This window comes from Euprymna scolopes, chromosome 35 (assembly GCF_053919585.1).
Source record: "Euprymna scolopes isolate OS-2025 chromosome 35, ASM5391958v1, whole genome shotgun sequence".
NCBI classification, from domain to species: Eukaryota; Metazoa; Mollusca; class Cephalopoda; order Sepiida; family Sepiolidae; genus Euprymna; species Euprymna scolopes.
In genome coordinates, this window is record NC_136516.1 from 30,270,281 (window position 1) to 30,297,911 (window position 27,631).

Below are 27,631 nucleotides of genomic sequence, written 5' to 3' on the forward strand. Positions count from 1 at the left end.
CAGACGGAATTTGATGAACGATATATATATATATATATATATGTATTCTTTTTTACATTTTCACCCCAAAGATGGCATATTGCCACTTTGTTGTAGGGGGCTACTATCAGGGACATAGGTATCAGGGGTACTGTGTAGGGAGTTGGGCAGCAAGATGTCGGTTCACATTACACTTGAATTTCTGCATGTCAGTACAGTTGGGGAAGTAGGGACCCGGAAGGGAATTCCAAAGTCTAGCTGTTTTGGGGAAGAAACTACTGGAGTAGAAGGCTCTCTTACATCTAGGGATCTCTACTGTGAAGGGGTGGGATTTAGCTTCTTGTCGGGTTTGTCAGGGGTATTTACGTCGAGGGGAAGTGCTTGCAGTTCGTCAGAGTATTCACTGTTAAAGTACTTGTAGAAAAGACAGAGGGATGCAACATTTCGTCGATGGGACAGGGGCTGAAGTTTAGATGACAGTTCAGGGCCTATCAGATTGATGACTCTCTTTTGAACCTTGTCTAGGAGCGAGAGACTAGTGGTAGATGCACCAGCCCAAATATGACAACAATACTCCATACATGGGCGAATGGTGGCCTTATAGAGGTACAGGATACTTTCAGGCATTAGTATCCTTCTAGCACAGTAGAGAGACCCTACCTTCTTCGCAGCGGTCCTGGCGATACTCTCGATGTAATTGTTCCAGCTCATGTTTCCTGAGAGCGTTAGGCCAAGGAGTTTAAAGGATGTACTTTCAGATAAAGAGTCATTGGCCTTTGCTATTGGTGGTAGAGAAGGTTTCTTGTAATTATTGAAGGAAACGAGTTTAGTCTTGGCAGCATTGAATGTGAATATATATATATATATATATATATATATATATATATATATATATATATATATATATATATATATATATTCTGGGTATATTTAGGCAGCATATTCTCATTGAGACAAATGTTATTGAAAAGCACCGAATTCTTTTATTTCACTATCCTTTTTTTTTTTTTTTTTTTTACTTTCTCCAATCTCCGAATAATTCTTTTTGCGCTTTTTTCAAAATTATTTGGGTCAGATCTATATGTTTGTTTAGTGGGCGCTTTCGATCGGAACATTTCCATCATCCTCGAGCATATTATTTCTAAATTTGTGTTATAAAAATTACGTTTGGAATTATATATATATATATATATATATATATATATATATATTTCATTTTTGTCACGTGGTGGCTAGTTAAGAATTAGGTGGGCGGACAATTTTTAACAAGGGGAGGAGGTTCACATTGATACATCAAATCGAATCCCCCTCCACCCCAATTATTTTATTTTATATACATATTTAAAATTTACGCCCCTAAGCACTTTAAAATATTTCGACTACATTCGTAATTTACATTATTTATCTGAGGCTTCCAGTATTATTATTATTATTAGCGTACAAGGAGTATTTACACAGGTCATAACGGACATCTTATTGAAAATAACCTGTGGTGTTCCCTGGAATCGGGATGACAAAGAGTCTCCCCAGTTTTCCAGTACTCCCCACTTCTTCAAAGCAAAGGCAAGTGAATTTGCATTATCGCAACAACCGCTGACAATTGATTTCTTGCTGGCAGCGGTCATTGGTCTCCACTGAAACTGGAGTGGTAATAAGCCACGTCAAGGTCCCAGTTCTCTTCGCACTTGTCCAGCGGATGACTGGTCAATGCTCTCTCCTCGGTCTTTGCATCATCCTTGACACTTCTTGGCTATTTGGCATCATTCTATTTGGGATGGGGGGGGGGGGGTGATTGGGTTATGATGGATTGGGAGGTGGTAGGGGAGGAATAGAAAACTCATGGATAAGTATCTTCTATGTTCTTGCTTTCATATAACGCTTCTTCTTTAAAATATTTCGACTACATTCGTAATTTACATTATTTTCAATCTATTTATTTTATTATCGCTTTGATTCTTCAGAATTTGGAATGATGGCAGCCATGTTTTTTTTTAAATATTGCGATATTGAACTGGAGTAGGAGAGGTAGAGAGTTAGTCTTTGCGACAATGTGTTTGTAGTATGGCCTATGTAGTTAGCAGTATTAGAGATACATTATGTAGTTAGCAGTATTAGAGATACATTATGTAGTTAGGAGTATTAGAGATACATTCTCCTAATGGGTAATTAAATTGCTAAACTACATTGTTTTTGTTTTTTTTCTAGCAAGTTATTTGTCTGTGAAATGTTGTTTTTGATTAAGAGGTTAGTCGTCTGTAGTTTTTTATAATAGATAATAAACTTGACTTTTTTGTTATTGTTGGGAGATGCGTATCTGCGTATTATATTTTTAGAATACTTTCATCAGTTTTGGAGTTCTTATGTAGCTGGTTATGGTAAAAAATGTAAACATGTTGAGGATTTTTTTCTTGTTGAATATTAGTAGCTTGATTAAAGTTGTTAATAATTTTATTTGTTTATCTACTAGAACTGGTCATTGACTAGTAGTACCTGTTTTATATTTTTTAGTTCACTGAAGAATATTTTTTTTTTTGTTTGAAGAAATCATGCATTGCGCGAAAGTGATTTCTTCAAACAAAAAAAAAATTCTTCAGGGAACTAAAAAAATCAGTAGAACAAGGGAACGAATTTCCTTTTTTTTTTATTTACTAAGAAACTTCAATATTTTATAGAAATCTAATGTATACTGACATTCATTTTGTCAGGAGGCAGAAAATGAAGATTTTTCTAAACATTATAAAGTTTATCTTTCGAACAATGATGAAATTATTTTTCGATTTGTCAATGAAACATGTTTATATACTTAAAAAAAAAAAAAAGAAATCTTCGTTTATGATAAAGGTTTTTTTTTTCAGAATTTAATAAAGAAATTTAAAAATTATCTGCAACAAAATATCATTTCCTTTGTAAATGTTCCTTTGTATTTTCCTTAGATAAAACCCAAATCCCAAATAAGCGTCAAATAAAGTAGCTGAAAAACTTCTTTTTTTTTCTTTTTTTTTTTTTTTTTTTTTTTTGCAAGCAATCAGACGTGACTTTTCCAGGGTATTTCATCGCCAAGCCGAAATATCAGCTGGCGTGCTACTGTAAACAAGTTGCGTTTTCTTAAAAAAAAAAAAAAAAAAGAAAAAAAAAAGTAATTCTGCAATTAGCGTCCAAATTCGCGTATGAAAATTTAAAGGAATCGCTTAGAGTTATCTCCCGTGAATCAATGACGATTGCAGAACCAATTTCTAAAATCAGAGAAAGAGAAGAGTGTAAAGGGGAATAACTCTATGCAAGCTCTTATAAAATAGGCCGACTCGAGTTATTCCCCTTTTAGTAAACTCCTATTCCTGAAAAAATAAAGAGAAATAATTCATATTTCAAAGTGACATGTATTTTACATTTTCACTTCTGTCATGTATTGATGAAAATTTTACTTTTAAAGCTGCAGATTCTTCAAATAATCTAGAGTTTTTCTTTTATCTGTCCCAAGCAAAAACCATGTCGAATAATCTCTTCAAACTATGAAAACAGACTTTTTTTTATTAGATACGTGCAAAATAAATAGCCTATTAGGTGTATCAGAATTTTGAGGTAATTTTTGACACCCCTAACACACAACTGCGAGTAAAATATTTTTTTAAAAATCGTAATTTTTCTTTTGAAAGTGGGTTGTTTATTTTCTTTATGGAATATACTTCCAAAATAAACTATTAAAGTTGTTTAAAAAATAATAGAAATATTATTTTTTTATTTAAAAAAAAAACAGTGTTTACAAAGTGCCGACGCGCCTTCATGCAGACATTTTTTTTTTTACATAATGAAATCAATTGAATTTTACGAGTTAAATATTTTTCAATTTTTAAACTTGAAAAATCTATCAAAATTTTTCTATTGGTTCGATTTTTACGATATTTTTAGGATCAATGTGAAATGTTATGCTCTTTCCAATAACCCAAATATAATATTTTAGACAAACGTTTTTTTTTTTTAAATCCTCCCCATTTTGGAATGTCTATTAGAATTTAAAGAATTAATTTACTCACCAAAGTTTTATATATTACAAATTGAAGATAAAAGATCAATAAATATAAATATTCTAATTTTAAACAAAAAAAAAAAAAACAGAGGTGCTTTTTGGAAATTTACCTGTAAAGTCTAAAGTGTAAAACCTTTTTTTTTAAAACTACGCTGATTTTTTTTTTTTTTTTTTTTAAGTGGAAGTTTATGTTATGCTTAGATTGTCAAGTAAATATTGGATGCTGACGACAATTTTTTCTATTTCACTCAATGGTTTCTTTTTTTTAGATATTAAAAAAAATCACTCGATAAAGAAGAATTAAAATATATTAAATCAAAAATTCATATATTTGTTTAAGAGAATAAAAAAAAATAAAAAATAAAAATTTGGTAGAACGAATTTTTTGTAATCGGCCAAAATCCATGAATGAAATGTTCATATTTTTTTTTAATATGTTAGCATATATTGAACACTTATATACATAAATGTTCATTTATTTTATACAAAACTGAATAAAATATGCTTATAGTAAAAAAATAAATAACGTGTTTTTGTTCGTTATTATTACATTAAATGTTTGTTTATTCATATAGTTACTATCGAGATTACTAATGTGTTGTTTTTACGTTTTTGAAATAATTATTTTTGTCACTTTGCTGCTTCCGTATATAACAAATCGACAATCAACGAACTTCCGGTTTCGCTAATGACGGATAACATATGCCGAAAAAAAACTTTTCCAGAACTCGTTTAAAAATCCGGTTATTTAAAAAATACATTGAATATATTATATATAAATATGGACAAATTCTTATACATGAAGAATAGAGGCTTAGTAATTTTGAACAGGTGAGTGATTTTTTGGCAGTTATATATATTTATTAGATTTCGATGAAGTTAGATTTCATGAAAATCAACAAATTTTTTTTAAAGAAAACTGATGAAAAAAAAATATTGTATAACTTATGATTAAACCTTTTCTGATTTTAAAATTTGGTCTTTGCTCATTTTATTAAAATAAAAATTAGGGTTTGAAATTACATTTTCATATTGTTATAAGTTTGTAGACATGGAGAGTCTATTTAATCAAATGTTTACAATGGCGACTTGCCCAAAAATTCTGATACACCTAATAGCCGATGCTCAAAATGTATAATAGGTACGGGCAAAAATGGCGGACATAATTTTGAAAGCCGTTTATTATGATTTTTTTGTTGGTTTCCGACTACTTTTTGATTGTATTTGAAAGATTAAAGCCTAAAGTTTATTTCAAAAACGAAAAAAATATTTGTACACGTGGAAAAAAAAAAAAGTTATAATGAAAAATGTTTTCACAGCGACATTTGGAAGATGACAAATACAGCTAATTTTTGAAGTTAAATAAATTTATTGTAAAAATACTTTGAATTACAAATATTAGTTTTCTGGGTCTATTTCAAAGATAATTTAAAAAAAAAAAAAAAAAAGAAACACCTTGTTTGTACAAAAAATAGTTTAATTAGCCTCCAAAAGCAAGAGATTGTAGCTTCACTTAAGCAAAAACAAATGAAGTCGTCTACGTGTGGATTCTAAGCCCCAAAATTCAAAAGGCTGTCTGAAAATGACGTCAGGTAGTTTGAGGCAGGAAAGGAGTGCTGGTTTTCTTTTTTCTCCAGCCGTGCATCCGTACATTCTTATCATGAACGCTTGTAAAAATTTTACTATTTTTTAGTTTAATTAATTTTCCATGTTCTTAATTTTAAATCAAAAAAAATTTTTTTTTCAAAATTATATAAAAATTATATTATGCCGAAAGTTTCACATTTATTTAATCCAGAAAAATATTAGAATCTTACATATGACAATTACACAAAACATGTAATCTAAAAATAAAAAGAGGAAATATTTTTTGCAATTATATTTTTGTGTGTGTGTGAAAATATTAAATAAACAATGCTTATTCAATGATAATATCGGTAGTTCGAGAAATTAATTTTTCTTCAAGTTATATCAAATTCATTAAAACGGACTTTAGGGGCTTTGTTTGTAATTTCACTGCCACATGTCCATCTAGCCTGGCCCACATTTCTCTTTCTTCTGACCTCATGCTGACTACAGCCAACCTATTCTCGTCCTTGACTTTACACATCAATTTTCTTTAACGTGCCGATTTTGTATCTCTGACCACGTGGTGTACACTTTCTCCATTTTTCCTTTTTCTTCTCACGCACACTAATTTGCATATGTGCCTTTTTTGGCTACTGCTGCTGCAGTTAATGTCTTCGCACCAGCTATCCTCTGCTGCTGCTGATATTTTCCCATGTGCTCATATGCACTATGTTGTAAACCTACTTAAAGAAACGAACAACAAACAGCATCATTAAACTTGGTCAAAAACCTTATGATGATGATGATGATGATGTGTGTGTGTTTGCGCATGACTGGTTTTTGGTTCCTTGTTTAACAGTTACTATTGTCATGCTTTCATCGATGACGTGCTTATTGGGGATTCCTAGAATTAGCATACTCAAAAATTACTCAGAAATTACTAAAACAAATTACTCAGAAACTGCTCAGAAAGCATCCTATATCTTTACGAAGCGACAATTCGCCCATGCAAAATATTGTTGCCACATCTGAGCTGGTGTATCTACTGAAAGTCTCTCCATCTTGGGCAGGGTCAACCTCCCCCATTCTCAAAAAAGAAAAATCTCCAATCTAATAGGTCCTGCACTGTTAACAAGCCATAAGCCAAAAATGGATGGTCACATTTAATGCTGCTAAGACTAAGCTTGTTTCCTTCAATAACTACAAGCAACCTTCTCTACCACCAATAGCAATGGCCAAGAACACATTGCCTGAAAGTACTTCTTTTAAACTCCACGGCCTAACGTTTACAGGGAATATGAACTGGAATAGATACATTGAGAGCATTGCCAAGGCTGCTGCAAGGAAGGTTGGCTCCCTCTACCATGCTAGAAAACTACTTACGCCTGACAGTATCCTATACCTCTATAGGCCACCATTCGCCCATGTATGGAGTACTGTTGTCACATCTGGGCTGGTGCATCTGCTGCTTGTCTCTCGCTCCTGGACAGGGTTCAAAAGAGAGTCGCCAACCTGATAGGTTCTGAACTGTCATCTAGGCTTCAGCCTCTGTCCCATCGACGAGATGTTGCATCCCTCTGCCTGTTCTACAAATACTTTAATGGTGAATGCTCTGACGAACTGCAAACACTTGTACCTCCCCGACATAACTACCCCCGACAAAGCCGACAAGCTACTAAGTCTCATCCCTTTACAGTAGAGATCCCTAGGTGCAAGAAAGCCTTTTACGCCAATAGTTTCTTCCCCAGAACTGCGGGTCTTTGGAACTCCCTTCCGGGATTCTGTTTCCCAACTGCACTGATATGCAGAAGTTCAAGTGTAATGTTAACAAACATCTTTCTACTCATCTCCCTTCATAATGACCCCGCTAATTAAGTCCCTAATAGTAGCCCCCTGCTTCAAAGTGGCACTGTGCCTTGTTTGGGGTGAAAATTGAATTAAGAAAATAAATAAATAAAAAAAAATAAATTAAAAAAATAACCCCAGGTCCGATTGCCACAATGTTGCAATCTTTTACAAATACTTTAATGGAATGTGCTCTGATGAACTCATAGCACTTGTACCCCCCTTGACAAACTTCTCTAGTAGCAAAATCTCATCCCTTCGTTGTAGAGGTTCCTAGATGCCAGAAACCATTTTTTTTTTTAATTCCATTTTCACCCAAAACAAGGCAGTGCCACTTTGATGTAGGAGGCTACTATCGGGACATAAGTAGCAGGGGATACTATGGAGGAAGTTGAGCAGCTAGATGTCTGTTCACATTACACTTGAATCAATACAGTTGGAAAAGCCGGAACCCAGAAGGAAGTTCCAAATCTAGCAGTTCTGAGGAAGAAACTATTAGAGTAAAAGGCTTTCTTACATCTAGGGATCTTTACTGTGTAGGGGTGGGATTTTGCTGCTTGTCGGGTTTCTCGGGGGTATTTACGTTGAGGGGGTACAAGGGTTTGCAGTTCGTCAGAGCATCCAATATTAAAATACTTGTAGAACTGGTAGCTTCTACTCTACTAGTTTTTTTCCTATGGCTGGTAGACTTTGCAATTCCCTGTTTCCTGCTTCCCTGACTGTACTGACACGCAGAAATTTAAATGTAATGTGAATAGTCATATTGCTCGTCTACTTGCATAGTCCCCCTGTAGACATGGTCCCAAATAGTAACCCCTTAAGTCAAATTGGCAATACGCCTTGTTTGGGATGAAGAGTTTTAGAAAGAAGAAAAAAAAAATGTCTGTGATCCCGAATATTTTCAGTTACAGCAAGTCCTAACTCTTTGCATGCATTCAGTGTAGGTATTTGCAGATCTTATTAGTGTAATGGCCATCCGCGAGTAGGATTTTGCAACCTGATATCAGGTGGCTTATGCTTTCAACACACTCATGACAGAACCTACATTTGTCATTCTGGGAAATTCCAGCCATTTTTTTAAAGCCATTCATCATGAATGAGGCCCTGGACCTGAGCAGTGTGTGTGTGTGTGTGTGTGTGTAGAGGGCAGAGCAGCAAAAAACAACTTTTTTCCTAAACAAACTCCACTCAATTTCAACTAAGAAAATCAGAAGACAGAAAGTCATGATTATAATTAAACAATAATTATTTATTTACACCTACAAACACTAGTGTTTCATGTTTATGCAATCATTAGTGTAAAGAGTGACAATTCTTGGCGGTCATGAAATTCAAACCCAGCCACAAAGCCACCTTTTGCTCCATTTGTTAAGCCTTTACTTCAGAACAACTAAACAACTGCCACAGAAATGAATGGAATTAGGAACTATTGCAGTATCTTTCGACCCTCAAAAAATCCTTTAAATTTACAACTATTATAGGTTTTCGAACGTGCTGAAAATGAAAATAACGTTTAAAATCCAGAAAACGAGTAGTTTCCAAGATATGAAGAAATTATAGTTTTAAAAAGTGGAGGATCACTTTTCTATATTAATGTAATATAAAATAAACACCCACTATATAGCCACCTTTTTTTTTTTTTTTTGCATGTTATTTTTTTTAGGGGTGGTGTTTATTTGGTAATTGTGGCCTGGTAGACCAACATAAAGCCTATCTTAAAAACTTTTTTTTCTATTGGTTTCAGATGTACTGAAAGCAAATATAGCATTTAAATTTTCCACAAATAAGTATTTTTCTTAATATTCAATTATAAATGTAATTCTATATGTCATGAGTGATGGCCATTGTTGTACAAACATGTACATAATTTTACTTGATACTCGGAAAAATACTTATTTGCAGAAAATTTAAATGGGATATTCATTTTCAGTACACCCGAAGACCTATAGAAAACAAGTTTTTTAAGGTAGGTTTTGTGTTGGTCTACCAAACCATAATAAACACAACCTCTAAAAAAAAAAAAATAAAATAAATAAATAAATAATGGACCCCCCCCCCCGCTCCAAGGTGGCCATAAAGTGGTTATTCATTTTATGTTAAATTAGAAAAGTGATACCCCACTTTTTCAAACTTTAATTTCTTCATATCTTGGAAAATTGAAATTTTAGATATAGGTTCTTTAGACATGGATCTAACTTAATAACTTGATGTGAGCCCAAAACAATAAATGTTAAGGGGTCATAATAGGGATCAAAGTTTTAAAAAAATTGACCGGTGCAGTTTCTTCCAAATTATTCAATTTCTGGTCTAAACATTTGAAATTTTACATAAAGGGTATTCAGAGATAGGGCAAGCTTTTTAATCGGTTTGAGTTGAAAATTTGAACTACCAATATATAAATGTATATATGTATGTTTGCATGTCTGCCTAAGACTTGACAGATGCGACGGATTTTCACAAGATAGTATTCTTTTTAGCTCGACCATTCAGACAACAAATATCGAAAAATTGGCTAAAAATATTAATATCTTCACCTTCAACTGGGCACTTTTCTACAGGGAGGGGTCGCTACCATTTGTAGACAAAAGAAAAATAATAATAAACATTTATTATTCGTTTAGAAACTGAACTTCTGCTTGGTGTGAAGCTTTTTTTCTCTTTTCAGTGCTGAACAGATGGATTGATAAGTAACCATGGCTTGCCACATGTGGGAGATGATAATGCCTGGATTGCCGCAATGTTGAGACATCATCAGACCCATGTTTACAGATGTGTCCAAGTATCTTGACAGGAGGCTTCGGCCGTCTGTTACGTCTCAGATTGAAAACACTTTTGTTGTTATATGCACAAATTTAATTTTCTTTTATTTAAAAAATCAATTAAAAAAAGCAATTAAAAAAATCCATTAAAATTTTTTTTTAAATCAACTAAAAACTCTTAATTAAAAAACAATATAAAAACATTTGAAAAATTGATCAAAAACAATCAATAAAAATAAAAAAATAAATTTAAGTAAATAAAAAATAAATTTAAAAATTAAATTTTAAAAAATAAATTAAACAATTTTTTTTAAAAATTAAAAACAATTTTTAAAAATTAATTAAAAAACAATTTCAAAAATCGATTAAAAACAATTAAAAAAATCAATTTAAAAAATTCAATTAAAAACAATCAAAAAAAGGAAGAACAGATTTCAAGTCAATTTTTCTTTTTGTTTTATTAACATTTCGAATCATTTTTTGCAAAATAAGTTTTGAAAAAAAAATTATTACAGACAAATTATTTTACGAAACAATAAGATACAACCTCATCGAAAAGGTTTTGTCACGAGAAACTTACGGAAATGATACACTCATATTTCCTGAAATATTTAATTTAAATCAGAGATGGTGAAGTGGATGGACTATGTCGTGAATGTTAACGGATCTCCATGGGAGGGCTGATAGATAAATGGCGGACCTTTATTTAAAAGCCGAATTAACAGTAACATTAGTGCCATGTCAAGTTGTTTGTGTTGAAAGAAACAAGAGTTCGAGTAAGAGAAAAAGTTTGAATAGGAAGAGCAGTCTTAGAATTAGAACTACAATGAAGGAATTTTATTTTTACAGTTCTTTTTGTTTTTAAGCAGTTTTTGATCATTTTTTAATTTAAAAAAAATATTTTTATTAGATTTTTTTTAATTTGAAACTTTAAGTTAATTTTTTTTAATTAAAAAAATTTATTTATTTTTCAATTTGAAATTTTTTTTTTAAATTAAATATTGTTTTTATGAAAAAAATTTGAATGAATTTCAAATTAAGAAAAAATTTTCATTAATTTTTTTTCAATGTGAAATCGTTTTTTTTATTAAATTATATTTTAATAAAAAAAAAATTCAATTCATTTTTTTTTTTCAATTTGAATTTTTTTTTTTTTTTTTTTTCCAAACATGATTTTTTTTTTCCGAATCAATTATTCAATCCAGAGAGTGGCATTTTTGGCAATAAAGTAAAATGCATTTTGCATAATTTAAAAAGTTTTGTTTTTGTCTGTTTTCCACTCTTTTCACATTCATACTTCACACCCAAGCAAGTCAGAGTGACGCTGTTAATGAATTCCTGTTTTTTTTTTTTGTTTTTTTTATTTAAACGTTTTGTTTTTTTTATTAATATATCACAATGGTTTTGTCTCTAGAGCAGATGTGTCCTGCTATGAGAGATATCTTTGCATTGCAAATGTTGAAAGAGTTTTTCTTTCCTTTCGTTTTTTTTTTTTTTATTTATCTTTCTTTTTTTATTATTATTATTATTATTATTAAGAGATCAAATCCTGATTTTTTGGGGGGAGGGGGGGAACTATAAAACAAAAAAAAGGGGTATTTGGTCAGAATTCCCCTATATTAAAAACAAAAATAAAAACCTGTATAATGTACATACACGTGACAGAAAAAAAAATCATATTCCAAAAATCATATAATTGATCAAGTAGTTTTAGTTTTTATAAAGAAAATCATCCTTAAGCAAATTAAAAGTCTTTCCGATGCCCCCTCCCCATGTTAAGAATGGCTTTCTAAAATCTGGATTTGTAACTATCTCCCTTGTTCACTTTACACAGCTTTATGCTGTGAGCGAAACAGTCGCATTTGCAAGTGATTTTTCCATGTGGCGACTAGAAATAATAAAACGCTTATCTTTTGGCTACTTTTTTTTTTTTTCACTGACAATTTTCCAAAGTTCATTACTGAGTGAAAAATGAATGTTCAATCTTTACAACTTTTTTAATAAAACAAGCAAAGTCAATTTATTTCAACAATAAAAGTGTTCTTTATATGAAAGCTGTTTAAAAGAAAAATCATCCAAAGAAATTTGAATGTTTATACCTTTAAGTCTCAACATAAAATTCGGTGCATCTTTATAAAATACAGAAAAATCAAAATGATGTATGTGCTCATCACAGAACGAAGACGCCATATTCCAAAAATCATGTGGGTTTGGTTAGTAACTTTTCTATTTGGCTAGTAAACGAAAATATTTAGTTGTCAAAGGTCAACTAAAGATAAATTTGTCTGTAGAGCCCTGATTTAGACTGCTTTCAAGATGGCGTTGTGAGATTGTCATGTGTAGTTTAGTGATCAAATTTGATTTTTTTTTTTTAATCTTGACCAAATTTAGTTGAGTTTTGGTGTACAATATTTTTTTTTAAATCTTGACCAATTTAGTTGAGTTTTGGTGTACAATATTTTTTTTTTAAATCTTGACCAATTTAGTTGAGTTTTGGTGTACAATTTTTTTTTTTCTATCACTAATGTGTACATCATACAGATTTTTGTTTATTTTTTAGTTTTTTAATAATGGGTGAATTCTGAACAAGCACCAAAAAAATATTTTAAGAAAAACTCCCCACGCCTCCCCCAAAAAGCCAAAATCTTTTACCATAATGGTAGGATTCAACTTTATCAAAAACCAGTCTTCTTAAACTTCAAATAAAATGGAAACAAATAAATAAAATGATTTAGTCTGTCCATTTTAAGACATTTTTTTTTTTTCTTTTTCAATTCTTACCATCTGATTGTATCCAAATTTCATAAATTTTTGTAGAAAGAAAGAAGAAAAAATTTAAAACAAAGACTGTTTTCTTGTTTGAAAATAAAGGAAAAACAAAACCCGTCGAATTCAAGAAAATGATTTACACAAAAAATAAAACAGATTAATGTAATTAACAAGAATGAACAAAATTGATTTTAAAAAACAAAACGAAAACAAAAATCAAAAATCAAATAAAATGGTTGTCGTAACGACTCAGCTGTTTTTGCTAAAACTTATATTCATCTCTCTTAATCAAAATTTTGATCAACAAATTTACTATTCTTTGTCAGGGTCAAACTTTCAATGAACACATTAAAGTTTCACTGCCCTATAAATAAGGCATCAAATAATTTCTTTAGAACTAAATAGTCTCTGCACCATAATATTAACAATATTGGTTATAGTCAGCTAGCATACTTCCTAATTTCCGGCATAGCGCTACTGGAAGCAGTGACAAGACAAAATCAGTTCCTTCACTTTTATTGTTCTTCAGTATTTCTATTGTGATTTCAATAATTTTATTTTTATACTTTCATAAACATATTTATTATATAAATTAAAATTTAACAACTTCTATTTTTTTATAATTTAAAACAAACATATATTTATTATAAAATTTAAAATAAAAACTTTATTTTTTTAATTTCGTTATTAAAAGCACAAATAAAGACTCATTCTATTATTTTATCTTTTTACAATTTTGTTAATTTTTATTGTATACTTTTTCAATAATGTCCTTTTCTTATATTTTATTTCAATAAAACGCTTCACAATAGAAATACTGCAGAGCAATACAAGTGAAGGAACTGATTTGCCTTGCCAACGTTTTCGGTAGTGCTACGTCAGAAATTAGGAAGTACGTTAGTTGACTATAACCACAATATTTAATTTTGAATTGCCATTTCCATTTCTTTATTGTTATACCATGTTGTTAAGAAAAAATTGTTGTTCAGTTAAAATTCTTTGCAAATACTACTTAAGCTAATTGTTTGTTTTTTACTTTACAGCTAAATAGCCTCTGCACTATAATATTAACAATATTTAATTTTGAATAGCCATTTCCATTTCATTATTGTTATACCATGTTAAGAAAAAAATTGTTGTTCAGTTAAAATTCATTGCAAATACTACTTAAGCTAATTGTTTTTTTGTTTTTTTGGACTTTACAGCTAAATAGCCTCTGCACTATAATATTAACAATATTTAATTTTGAATAGCCATTTCCATTTCTTTATTGTTATACCATGTTGTTAAGAAAAAATTGTTATTAAGATAAAAGCTCAACAGTATCAAGGGGAGCAAAATTATTAATTTTATTTTTGAACACTTTTATTGAATATTTTTTTAATCCCATTTTTTTAACAGAATATTCCGCATTTCATCCTTGTGAGAATTCATCAGGCTTATGACGAATTCTCATGACAATGAAACGCAGAATATTCTGTGTAGCTTAATTACCATATATATTTTTATAACTTATTACCCAGCTCTACATATGCATTGAGCACTGTTGAAGTAAATACTGAAAATTTATGCATAAAATTATATTTTCGTATATTAGTTTATGTGATTAAATGAAGTAACCATTATATATATATATATATATATATATACACACTAGCAGAACCCTGTAACCGGCTTTGCCTGGTGGAAGCATGCCCCCACCCTTGTAAAAAAATTAAAGTATGGTTGTTGTTGTTGTTGTTGCCCAACTCAAAAACAATTTTCGGAATGGACACCCCCAATCTCCTTGTATTAAGAATGGCTTTCGGAATGATCATCTGCAAAATCCCTATGTTAAGAATGGCTTTCAGAATAGACACCCCATTTTGTAAGGCTGTTAAAATAATTGCCCCAAATTTAACCTTAATAATTGCTGTCAGGATCCCCATGTGCAAATACTATGAATCAACAAAGAAATTTGCGAGTGACAGTATCCGCCAAATGTAAATGAGATATTCTTAATCAGCATAGTAGAAAACCTATAAAAGTTGTCATTTTAAAGAAAAGTGTGTAGGTGGATCTAAGGTAAAAATGTATCTTTTTAAAAAAAATCAATTAGTTTATAACCAAACATGCCCGACCTCGTAAAAAAAAAAAAGTATGGTGTTTGTTGTTGTTGTTGCCAAGCAACCAACTCCTCATGTAAAGAACAGCTTTTGTTAAGAATGGCTTTTGGAATGGCCACTTGCAACATCTGTATGTTTAGAATGCCTTTCAGAATACACCCCCATCTTGTGTGTGTGTGTGGGGGGGGCTCAAAATAGTTGCTCCAACTTTAACCTTGATAATCGCTGTCAGGGTCCCCATGCGCAAATACTATGAACAAAAAGAGTGAAAAGTTGTCATTTTAAGGAAAAGTGTGTCTATAATTGGTCTATAATCAAAATAAATTAAACATATAAATTCGCATAAATATTAATGCTATGTTCCAGGGTTTTGTGCATTGGGGGGGGGATCTGCGTGATGTTAATGCATGCATAGGTATAGAAAAAATATAAGAAAAAAAAAGGAAACGCCCCGTTATGATACAAAATAAAAGAAAAAAAAACAAAAAAATAGCATCCTTGTTAATGAGATTCGAAATAAAAAAATAAAATGCAATGCTATCCATAAATGTTATGTTTTTTGTTTCAAGGACTGTTTTTTTTTTTTTTGTAGAGGGTGGGGAGTAGTTGCATCGTGATACATAAATTTCTGATTATGAGCTGTTAATATTTTTGTATTTATAAAACGATTGCTTTGTGTAGAGAGAGCCGCCATATTTGTAAAGATCAGACATGTTCGTTTTTGTAATAAGATGTGTAATCCACAATAATCGATTTTTCAGCTCTCAGCCAATGAGAATTGCCACAATTTTAGAAGGAAAAAATTATTATTTTTGATTTGGGAAATGGGAATATAATTGTATGTCCAGGAGTGTATGATCCATTTACAAAGGGTGCCAGGACAATATAATTATAATATGTATATTTCTTCCCAGTGATGACTGGGGGGGGACTTTACATTTAGAGGGAAAAATAGGAACTACTTTGTCTAAAAATGTTGCGATTGTTATGATGTTGCTCCTAGGATGTAATGTAGGATTTTATGATAACGACTAAATGTATCTAAAATGTTGTTCTAGAGTTACACAAGATAGTGGCTAATATTTTAGACATAATAAATTTGCATGTTGCATATGTTGTTGCAAACCTACAGTATTTTGGTCCAGAGGATAATTTCTGCAATTAAAATATATATGCACACACTATTTTATTGCCACTTATTACTATATATATTTATATATATTATGTATATTCCAGAGTTCGACAAGATACTCCTGAAGGTAACAGGTCAATTGACGGAAACATTGTAAAAAAATAACTCACGATGAGAACAGTAGACCGAAGAATACAAATGAACAAATTTTATTATTTGCAGTAAAGAAATTTATCCAAACTAAAATTTTATTTCTTCTTGTGTATAATTGTTCAAATGTGTAAATAAAAAATTTACAAGCAAAAATGACATCTTGAGCAACGCACTTTCATTTTTCCATATATAAAGTTGTTTTCCCAAGACCTTTTGACTAACATTTACAGAAAAATGTGAATGTTAATAGAAAGTTTTGTTTTCACATTCATCAACACTCACATGCTAATATTACTCATATTTCATGTTCATATATATATATATATATATATATATATATATATATATATATATATATATATATATATATATATATATTAGTGTTGGGATTATTAATCAGAAAAATTATGCCTATTTTTCGATGCCAAAACGACTCTTAATTGTTTTTTTATTTGATTTTGTTTAAAGCAAAATCTTCCACTGCTGGTAATAATGATAAAATAATAAATATTTATTGATTTTAAACTACCAGTAAAACTAAAATCGATAGATCATCCCCTACAAGTGTATTTTTATGTTTACAAAAATATCTGTACATTTAACATATGTTTTTACGGTAATTGGCAAAAAATAACAACTCTATAGTTAAATATTTATAAAGAATCGGAAAAAATATTGAAATTGTCCCATCATTTTATATATATATATTATATATATATATATATATATATATATATATATACACACACACATACACAAACACACATATATACACGCACATGCATATATATATATATATATATATATATATATATATATATGCACATATACACAAACACACACATATCTATAATATATACACACACAAATACATACATATAGTAATAATATGCAATAATAAATGATATTTACATCTAGAAATAAAATTGGTTTAAGGCTCTTAAAATTCATATTAGAATTGTCTGCAAGCATCCATGGTACAGTGGATAGTGCAGTTGCTAAAATTCAGTTGTAAAAGTTACACTCTTCTGGCGGTTGACACCCAAAATACAAATTACCATGGATTGCTACTCAGTCATGGCTGACAGAACGAGATCATGCTACCTCATTGGATTAGATAAAGGGTTCCATCCGAAATTCCATACAGATTCCTAGGTTCAACAAGATACATTTGAAGAAGGTCAAAGGTTACATCAACTGAAACATTCTCAAGACAAGAAATGTAGTCCAAAGAATCCAAATAACACTAACATTATTTGTCTTACGAACGTACTAATTGAAAGAAAATCTTACGAGGCAATTTAATAAAATGAACAGTTTTATTAGCTTTCGACCATCATTCATCCAGGAGGAGGGGGGGGGTGTAGGAAAATTTTAGAATTAAACATAAAATAAGTAAAAAAAATATATATATTTGATAAAATTCTTATAATGAACATTCAGCTTCAATTTTCAATTTGAAACCCGTGATAAGAATTTGAGAGTAGTTTTGCAATTCTGACAATGTGTAGACATAGCTGTCGAAAAAGAAAATGGGTTCTGGGTTTGAGTTTTATGTAAAAACTATAATTGAAAGAACTCCTTACTCAACATATTTATATATCTATAAAAGTGACAATGGGTGTCAGTGTGTGGAGACTTCTCAACCTATATACTCAACGAATTTTGGATCTACAGACTTGAAATTTGGTATATAGTATATTCAGACATGTGGAAAACTGTAATCGGTTTTCATCCAGAAATATGGGCTGCTAAGGGGTTAAAACTGAAAAATTGGTACGTGGGGTCATTAGATTTTTATCTATTTTCTAACTGTTCCATGAATGCGTATGTGTGAACGTTTCACATGACAGATTTATTATATTAAAAATAAGGTTTGAAAACGTTTTTAAAAGATTGTGTTAAGCTGGCCTAATGGTTATCCTACTTGACTCACTGACTTTAGCTTCTGGTTTCGATCTCAGCTCGAGTATTTTCTTTTTACTTAAAACAAAAATAAACTCCAGAAAAAACATAATACTCGCATGCACATGTCTCAGTTTCTTTCCATTTTTTTAAAACGAATTTCATGTTATGTTTAATACCGGGCAATGCCGGGTACATCTAGTATATTATAAAGATAAGAAAAGTTTGCTTCACTAAAAAAAAAAAGTTTTTTTCGGATTGAACAACAAAATCTATCTTTTGAACATTTCCACCTCCAACCATCAATTAACTGCGAATAACGGTTCAAGGTGCATGATAAATTACAGATTTCACACCTCCAAGAATTAGCTATTATCTGACGCTTAGCAATCTATTGAATTATTTTGAAATTTTCAGCCAGCTTCATGACAAGTTGGAATATTATTATTCCCCATTTTACATGAAATCATTGTCATAAACATTGTTTACAAGATTTGTTGGAAGCAGTCTAAGAACACAACAGCCATTTTCGTTCTCAGTTGTTGTACCGACATATCCTGCAAGTCTTTGGATATCATCATGTCCTTATTTTGCGTACATTCATATGAATATATAAACTCGCACTTGATAGAATCTTCACTCTATAATAAGGACTAATGTGCATTTATTCATATATAAATAAACATTCATCTTAATGACTCCATATAAAATTTGCGGTTTCTTTACATAAAAATCCTCAGTAATTGCAGCAAATACAGCTCTAATTTCATGCCATCTTCCTGGCTTTTGGGTTAGGATTAGAGTGGAGAATCTGTTCTGCTTTCATTAAAGGAAGAGAGATCCTTCTTGACTGTGGCAATTTTTATTTTTGTCCCACCCAGTGTGGTTCTTTTATGGTGAGGTAGATATTCCACATATAAACAACAACCTTGTCTCTAACTTTGCCCTCGAGTGGAGAGGTATGGAAATATGGACTTGCATAGAAAAGTGAAAACAAGTTGTCAAAATTTTGTGACGGCTGTTTCCTCCAGACACTCCATCTCCTTATTCAGCAAAGTCAAGTTGCCACCCCCGCTCATCTGAATTTTTACATGGAATTATTTTTATTTGGACAATTTGTGCAGCAATAGTAAACGTAAATGGGTCAAAATAGTGTTAAAGAAAAAAAAAGTGCGGATAGAATTTTCCACATAAAAATAAATGAATCAGAAAAACAGAAATTTCCATTACGGTTAGAATTAGAGCTACATGTTAGGACATGGCATAATGGCAGGAAGTTGACATGGCAAAGAAGCCAAATAGATCCTGTGTTCAATGTCAGAGTGAATGTACATCTTTTTTTAGGCTCTTCCGCCACCCCTTGGGGGTTGGGGGATGACTGAAAAGACGCAACCAGTTAAATGAACTTACTGAACAAAAAAACTAAATAAATTAGCAAGAAAACAAGATACAGCCTAGAGAAAATAATGGAGTTATTTGTTGCCTTTTGTTTCTGTATCTTATCAAGAACCCTCAAATGGGACAGAGATCCATCAGCCAAAATATGACAACAGTACTCCATACATTCATTGCTCATATCCGTTCGACTACATAAACTCTATTATATAAAACCTGCTGCCATACTGCCAGGTATTATGAGCACCCTTTTTTTCTCTCTGAGCGTCTTCGTATTGCTAGCAAGTAGTTGTGTTATGCAAGCATCCGAATTTAACCTGCTGCATCGTTCGCACAGAACACCTGGAACCTCCGTCATTAATCGTAATATCAGTCTTTGGATTGTTAAAATTATTTATTCCTACCACAGCGTTTGATAATATGAAACATTTTTAAATAATCACCTAAAAATAAAAATCAGCAAGGGGAGATAACTCATTTTAAATTAAGAAATATAATATAAGTTGTGTACCTTACGTTTAAAAACGTGTAAGCGAATACAAGAGTCATACAAATTTTCAATGTCCATTTTCAAGGACTTTTTAAGGCCTTTTTCAGACAGAATTCAAGTTTTCAAAAAAACAAATTTGATACATGAAGAATAATATAATAAACACAAAAAAGAAATTAACGTTTTAATCAATATTTTTTAAATATTTTAATAGTATTTATTTCTATTTTGATTTTCATTTTGGCTACATCTGTAAATTAACATTGGGTAATTTTGTGATAAAGGGACATAATTCTTGTATCAACAATACTGGAAATCGTAATTTGATGCAATTTCATACGAATGCATTTATTTCGATTTTATTTTTGATATTTAAAAAATATTTCAAGAGTATTTTGATTGTATTTTTAATATCCAGACACAATTTTTTAGTCCACATAAAGGCTACAATTTTCAAGGCCTTTCCAAGACATTTCCCATATTTTCAAGGCCTTTTCAAGGTAATAATAGAAATAAGGCCTTTTCAAAACAAAGCTCAAAATTCACGGCCAAGTATGTACGGCAGTAAGGTATTCAATGTTTGTATCACTCCATTAAAATATATTTGAAAAGAAATTTGTCTATGCAGTATTCAGTCAAGTGTGAGCAAGTGGATTGCTGCAAATGAGAAGTATTTAACTAAGAGAAGACAAATCACCCAAGATATTGGAAATATCTCTGGTTTTGGATTTGACCACCCAGAATTCGATTTGTCCATCTGAAAAAAAAAAAAAAAAAAAAAAAAAAAAAAAAAAAACGAAGAGTAATGTTTATGCAAATACAAGATTCCCTGCTGTGGTCTTTCAAATCCAAGCACTATCATACTCAGGATCTTGCAAATTTAATCACTGTTAGGATAGGGAACTCCTAAGCAGTATTTTTTTTTTGCCTATTATCTCAAGTGATCTTTCTGGGGTGACCTACCAGATCATTGGCCATCTTGCCATCTTCTTTAATCTAAAGTTGGTTTTCTCTTTCCATTTTAAATGACAAGTGTTAATTTCAGTTTATTTCTTAATCCAGTCCATCATAAAAATACACTACATGGTTGCATTTTTGCAATGTATACAAATAACATGCTTGTTGTTGCAAGTGAGTGTTATTTGATCAAGAGAAGAGAAACCACCCCAAAAATTGTAAATATTTCTAATTTGGGGTTTCAACCACCCAGAATTTGATTTATCCACTTGAAAAAGGTAATGGTGCTACAGATACGAGGTTCCCTGCTGTGGTTATATCCCTCTCAGGTTCTTCCTAAATTAATGGCTATTCACATACAGAATCCCAAGGCAGTAGTTATTTTTAAATTATATTCATAGATAAGGATGACCATTATTTTCAAGCGCTTTTTCTGGGGGGGTCTCAGTGATATTTATGTATTTATTCAAGCCGAGGGTTAGAGTTTGTTGATTTACTTGGCAGTTTCTTATGGCCAGTTGAGGTTTGTGTGCCAACACAAGTGGATGATCCCAGCCTGTGCGATGAATGCCCTTTTCAACAAAAGCAGTTTTGAGGTTCCATTGAAAAATAACATTATTTGCTTTTTGAGCATTCATGTCAAAACAGCTTCGCTTCTAATGGAAATTTCGCTTTTCTTAGATAATTTAGCCTAACATGGAATTTTACATTTCCAAGATTATTTTTGCATACTCAGGTGCAATAAAAATGCAATAATTAAAAAATGCTTAACCTAAATTTTATAAAGCTACGAAAAACAAATAACTTTAAACAATTCTGTAGGATGCTAGTTTGTCACCAGTTATACGTCCAGGCAAGGTTGGCATCCATTTATGAGTCCAGGTGGACTGTCTATTACAGAACCTGGTATTCTCACATAGTACCCATCTAATTACTGACCAAACTCAACATCTCTTAACTTATGCAATGCTAGTATTAAATAATAAAAAAAAAGATTAAAGTTATTTATCAAATTGAGTGGCCGCCTTACTTTAAATTGAGTGACCTCCCTTCACTTTAAATTGAGAGAGACACCTTATTTAATTAGAGATTACCTTCTTTTTTTTAATATTCTTGCATAAAGAGAAATCCATCTTTCAGGTTAATAAGCAAAAAGTAATGACAGAAAAATAGCGAGAAAATATATATAAAAACAAAAGCATAATGAAAATATTAAATTATTTGGAAACGGAGCATGGCAGTTCATACTACTATAAAATGGGGAAGGAAGAGAGATTGAGAGAGAGAAGGAGAAGAGGAAAAGAAAAAATATGATTGCATGGAAGAAACTAACGACTTATGTTTCAGAGTTTTTTCGTTTTTTTTTTACATTGTGATCAATGATTTGTATTATTTGGACAACTGCTCTCATCTTTAATGTTATTTTCACAACATTTTAATATTGCATCGGCCAAAACATTGTAAGAATGCTATCCAATATGAGAACAACCATCCAAAACATAGAAATTACTCATTGTTCCTATTTACAATGCCTCCCCACGGGACAGAGTTAGACACCAGGGTCGTTTTTTAACGTGGAGAAAAATACGTCTTTTAACGTGGAACAAAAATAAAAATTGTCTCTGTCGTGAAGGACTTCTCCTCCACTGACAGAGAACAAGAAATTGAAGTGCAGCATCTGAAGAACAGATACTACACTGTGATCTTGTCCCGAAGGCCAAATATTGTTGCTCAGAAAACAAAATGCTCTGTCATCTTAGATAATCAAGGGAAATAACTATCATTAATTTTAAAGTTATCTCCCTTAGACGAATATTATTTATTTCATGCTTAATTTTCGCCTTGGAGAAACCCCGTCCTTTATTGGTGGAATGGATACGTTCGTAATATTTTTATTATTATTGATAAATATCATTATATTATTCCCCCATCACATTGAATAAATTAGCAATTCACAAAATATCTTAATCATTTATTATGTTACCGTGCCCCTCTGGGATTTCTTGTTACCATGATGGCTTTGTTCATAAAAAAACGAAAAAGAAACAAAAGAGAAAAAGGGGGAAAAAAAAGAAAGAAAGAAAGAAAGAAAACGGTTTCTTCATCTTGTATTGTTTTTCTCACATCTTGGTTAGTCATGTAGAATGCGGACCGTGCTGAAATTATAACGTTATTATTTAGAAACCCATTCTTAAGAGAGAGAGAGAAGGCGTTTTGTAGTTTTAGCTAACAATTTAACAAACAAATAATAGCGTAAAAATTGAATCTAACTTGCCAATCCAGCGTTTCTGTTTTAGAGAAAGATTATCTAAGGGAGATAATTTCCATAAAAAAATAAAATAAAATGAAAAAAAAGCATTGTTAAAACAGTTTACGAAAATTAATTTAAAAAAAAATATCACATATTGATCCCTTTTGGTTTTTAGTCACATGCCAAAAGATATATCTGGTTTTTAGTCTCATGCCAAAAAAACATTTCTGGAAATTGTTGGGGATCAAGACTGAGATGTTCCACCTTCATCTCATGGAGTTTCTTTGGCGGAAAACGGAGAAGTATTCCCTCGCATAATTCTTGCCATAAGGGATCAATATGTGATATAATTTTTGTTTATTAACACAAGTTCATTTATTTTTTGTAGTTTTGACATTGTTTCATTTTTATAGTTTATTTATTTTTGGTTTACTTTATTACTTACCATTGTTTCATTTTTACTTTTTTAATTAACTTGTTTTCAACTTGTTTCCTTTTTCGATTGATTTACTGATTATAATTTTCGGGTATAATATTCGTGTATTAATATTTTTCATTTATATTCATTTTTGTTATTTTTATTAAAAAAATTCGTGTATTCGTTTTTGTTAAAGTTTCTTAATTTCATTTTCGTAAATTGTTTCGGCAATGCTTTTTCCATTTTTTTTTAAAAGTAAATAGGAGTTATCTCCCTTAGATAATCCCTCTCTAAAATAGAAGCGCTAAAAATCCTATCTAAAAAAAAAATAGCTCGGTCCATATTCTGCATAAGTACCAACATCTTTCCAGTTTGATACCCTCTTAGCCTTCTCCAGAATCCCTGAAATAACTATCTTTCTATTCTCCTTGAAAAAAACTTTGTGATATTTCATTAAATAAAAAAAAAAAAATCCATAACTCCCCATCCACAATTAAACCAAACGATAAATCTGTCTCCCTAGTGACCGATTTCATTTCATAATTAGACAGCTCGTACAGTGAAATTAGGACTGCTAGGAACCAGATGCAGGTTTATCAAATCTGTAAGCATGACATGCTCAGTCATGTAACCCCTTTTTTTCACCCGTTACGGAAAGTCTTGAGATCGTCAGATACGATAAAACCTATATCGTTTCAATCATGTTTTATCAGAAGGTCATAGAATATTTTACATTAATACCTGATGCATAGATTGAACCCATTTTGCGAAACCGTGCGATTTTACCCACTGGTCATTTCTGCTGTACTCTAAAAACATTTTTTCTCTGTGAAATCAAGGAAGCTCTTGGGATATTACAGATGCGTTTTTAAGAGCATATATCTCTTTTGATTGTATATGAAGTTTTATCATAAAGTCAATAGAATTAATAAATATGGAAGATACTTCGAAAGGCCAGAGAGTAAGCGTTCTCGACACTGTGATGGACGCATGGTAAAAAAATGGTCTCAATGAAGAAGTGATTCTTGGATGACATTTTTTTTTTTTTTTTTTTTGTGGGAAGAGGGCAATGAAATTGGCAAAGTAAAGACTGTGTTGTCATCAGAACTTTGTCAGATTACCAGAATTGTGCCAGGCAAAAAAGACTGGGATTTATTTGGATTTCACGGTACCCAGAATATTGGTACCATAAGTCAAACATCAAAAACAAATAAATAAATAAAACAAAACAAGGCCTAGATCATTCTAGAAGAGTACGAATTCAGAGACCTTAAAAATAGTACAATTTTAGGGCCGAAAGGAATACGATTCTTTCTTGATATCACCAAGTCTGTTGTAAAGAAGACCGTAAGGTCGACTTGGCTTTTTGGGAAAAAAAAAAAAAAAAAAAAAAAAAAAAAAATCTCAGAGTATTTTACGAGGCAATAATGGTCTCATTTTGATTCTTATTTTTTTGATAATTTAACAAAAAAAAAAAAAAAAATTTTTTTTTTTTTAAAATCAAAGTTTGTGTTGAGAAATTCTAGACAGACAGCGTTTGCTTAAAGATTGGCGGAAGCGATCGACCGTTTTGTCGAGAGATAAATTCTTTTTGAGATTATCACAGCTAACTCTGCTTTTCGGAACCGTATGATAGTGATGAGCCAGAGCTAGATGCTGCCGCACCTTGACCGTCCAGGGCATCGCCTCACCCGACACAAACGAATGACAGTAATGCATAAAGAGGGAAAGACAATATCTGGGGTTGATTAACGACCGGAAATCTCGCATCTCCTCGCTTGGGGGTTCGCGCTTCAAAAAGCGGAGAAAGTTTGAGAAAGGGGGGTCCTTTGCATCCGGAGAGCAAAGATTAAAGACAGTGTTCTGAAATAGGTATGAGGTTGCGGGCATCAGCAAGCCCTCAGTTCGATCGACGTAATCGATCAGCTCGCTATAATTACTATGGATTCGCGGAATCACAATCTCGTCAAAATTTAACAGAATAAAAACATAGCGGTACCGGTACATATTTTTCCACATGCAGTCGTTTAGTGACAGCGAGGATATAATCTTGAAATCCGACCAAATTCCATAGCGCCTGGGCACGGACATATACTGCAGCTTAACAAATCCCTCCTTTTGATACTGGTTTAGGATTCGAGACATGTTGTTCGAGAGAGTATGGTAGTAGAGAGTAATTTCGTCAACGCCGAGCATTTGGTGAGCCTCCACCCACTCGATAACCCTGTTCGGATGAATGTTGGTAGACGTCACCGACATACAGATGCCAAACTCCTTCTGTGGGGTCGTTTTCTGCGGGATCTGCACGTGGAGGAATGTCGTCGGCATGGTGCAGCGCGGGCCCGTCAGGGACACGTAAACCGGAACTTGGGTCGAATTGCATGCGCATGTAAAGAAAAACTGCTCAATAATCCGCCCTCTCCTTACCTCGTCGACATCGTGATTCAACGTATTGGCTTTTACAATGACTGGAAAGAACGAGTCTGGATACCACAACATACACACCAATCCGGTGGGAATGCCGGTCCCGACTGCCAGTATGTGAACCGCTTGGGTGTCCCCAAGAGGTCGGTAATGAGCCGAATACAGGAGCACATCTCTCCTGCGTTCATGAATCGACTGCCAGTTGTGAATGTTGCGGGGGTGGATTAGTGTCCGGTTAATCTTCGCCAAACACACAAGATAATCCGTTGCGGAAAGCAACTTGCACGTTTGAATGATAATATAAATAAGAATCCAGGAAATCACAAATGCTGTTGTACCTCGCCTGAAAGACAAAAGAGAAAATATATGAGCATTAAAAATAAAAATATATATTTTTAAATGTAATACGTAGAAGGCAGTACAATGCAGAGGTAACGGAAAGACACAAACTGAAGCAGATGAAGAATAGTTTTATTAATACAAATTACAAATACATTTGTATTAATAAAACTTTTTCACCCACTTCAGTTTGTGTGTTTATGTTACCTCTGCATTGTACTGCCTTCTACGTATTAAATACATACTATACAATGCTTCAAGCAAATTACATCCACCTGTTACAATATATATATATATATATATATAAAACAATTGTTAATGATTACTTGATTGTTAGACCTCTTTTTGTTAAATATTAGTGGGTATGTCAGCTAGAACATATTTGACTCAATTGTGTTCGTAGAGAGATTTAAACATAAAAAGGATGCATCATAGACAAAGGGTTGGCAGAATTCGGGCAGTTAACCTCTTGGAACAATTGGTTAGCAAAACTTACACAAAACTTAGAAATTATATTAAATGAACAATGCTGAGACAAATCAGTTTGGATGGAACAAGGAAAGTGTTCAGACGTGTTTAAAATGTCCTGAAATTGGGTTTAATAAATCGATACTTTTCTAAGGATATCTTTTTATCCTCCTCTCTTTACCCCGTTTCCTGTTTAACAGCCCTAAAATGGCTAAATAAATCCTCTGCTTCTATATGAATGTTTCGACTGATTAATTGATATATGTTATTGCGGTTATCGAACTTACTTTTTATTGCAATGTTACTGGCTTGATTAGTTAGTTAATTATTTTTAAATATGAAAGAAACGATAATCTTTTAATACAAATGGCTACATTTAAATATCAGAAGAGTTGAATTTCATTGTTTATGACGTATTCAGGTTGTGTTTGATGCATTTATTATCGAAAATAGAAAGTCAACTTTTTATTTTAAAATTTTTAGCTAATCATTACATATTAAATTTTTTACATAAAAAATATATATAAGTAAATTAAAACAATATTACCTTAACAACAATTAGTTATAATTTTATAACAATTTGATTAAATAACGCCAATAATTTTATTGACTTAATGATAACGTGATAAAAATAAAACAAGGAAATAAT

General features: G+C 31.6%; 1 protein-coding gene and 1 long non-coding RNA gene across 8 annotated transcripts in view; one reads left to right on the forward strand and one right to left on the reverse strand.

The window, feature by feature from the left end:
- The first annotated feature begins 4,686 nt into the window (after nt 1-4,686).
- LOC145259784 (uncharacterized) lies at nt 4,687-10,838 on the forward strand. The gene is made up of 2 exons (XR_013864206.1): nt 4,687-4,834; nt 10,083-10,838. It is a non-coding gene; the product is annotated as an uncharacterized LOC145259784 (long non-coding RNA).
- The window catches only part of LOC145259781 (uncharacterized), a 353,454-nt gene continuing 336,438 nt past the window's right edge, over nt 10,616-27,631 (reverse strand). For all 7 annotated transcript variants that reach the window (XM_080117540.1, XM_080117545.1, XM_080117541.1 and 4 more), the window contains one exon: nt 10,616-26,518. In XM_080117540.1, coding sequence (XP_079973666.1) covers nt 25,252-26,518 — 1,267 coding nt within the window. In that variant the 3' untranslated portion in view covers nt 10,616-25,251. The remainder of the gene's footprint in view (nt 26,519-27,631) is intronic.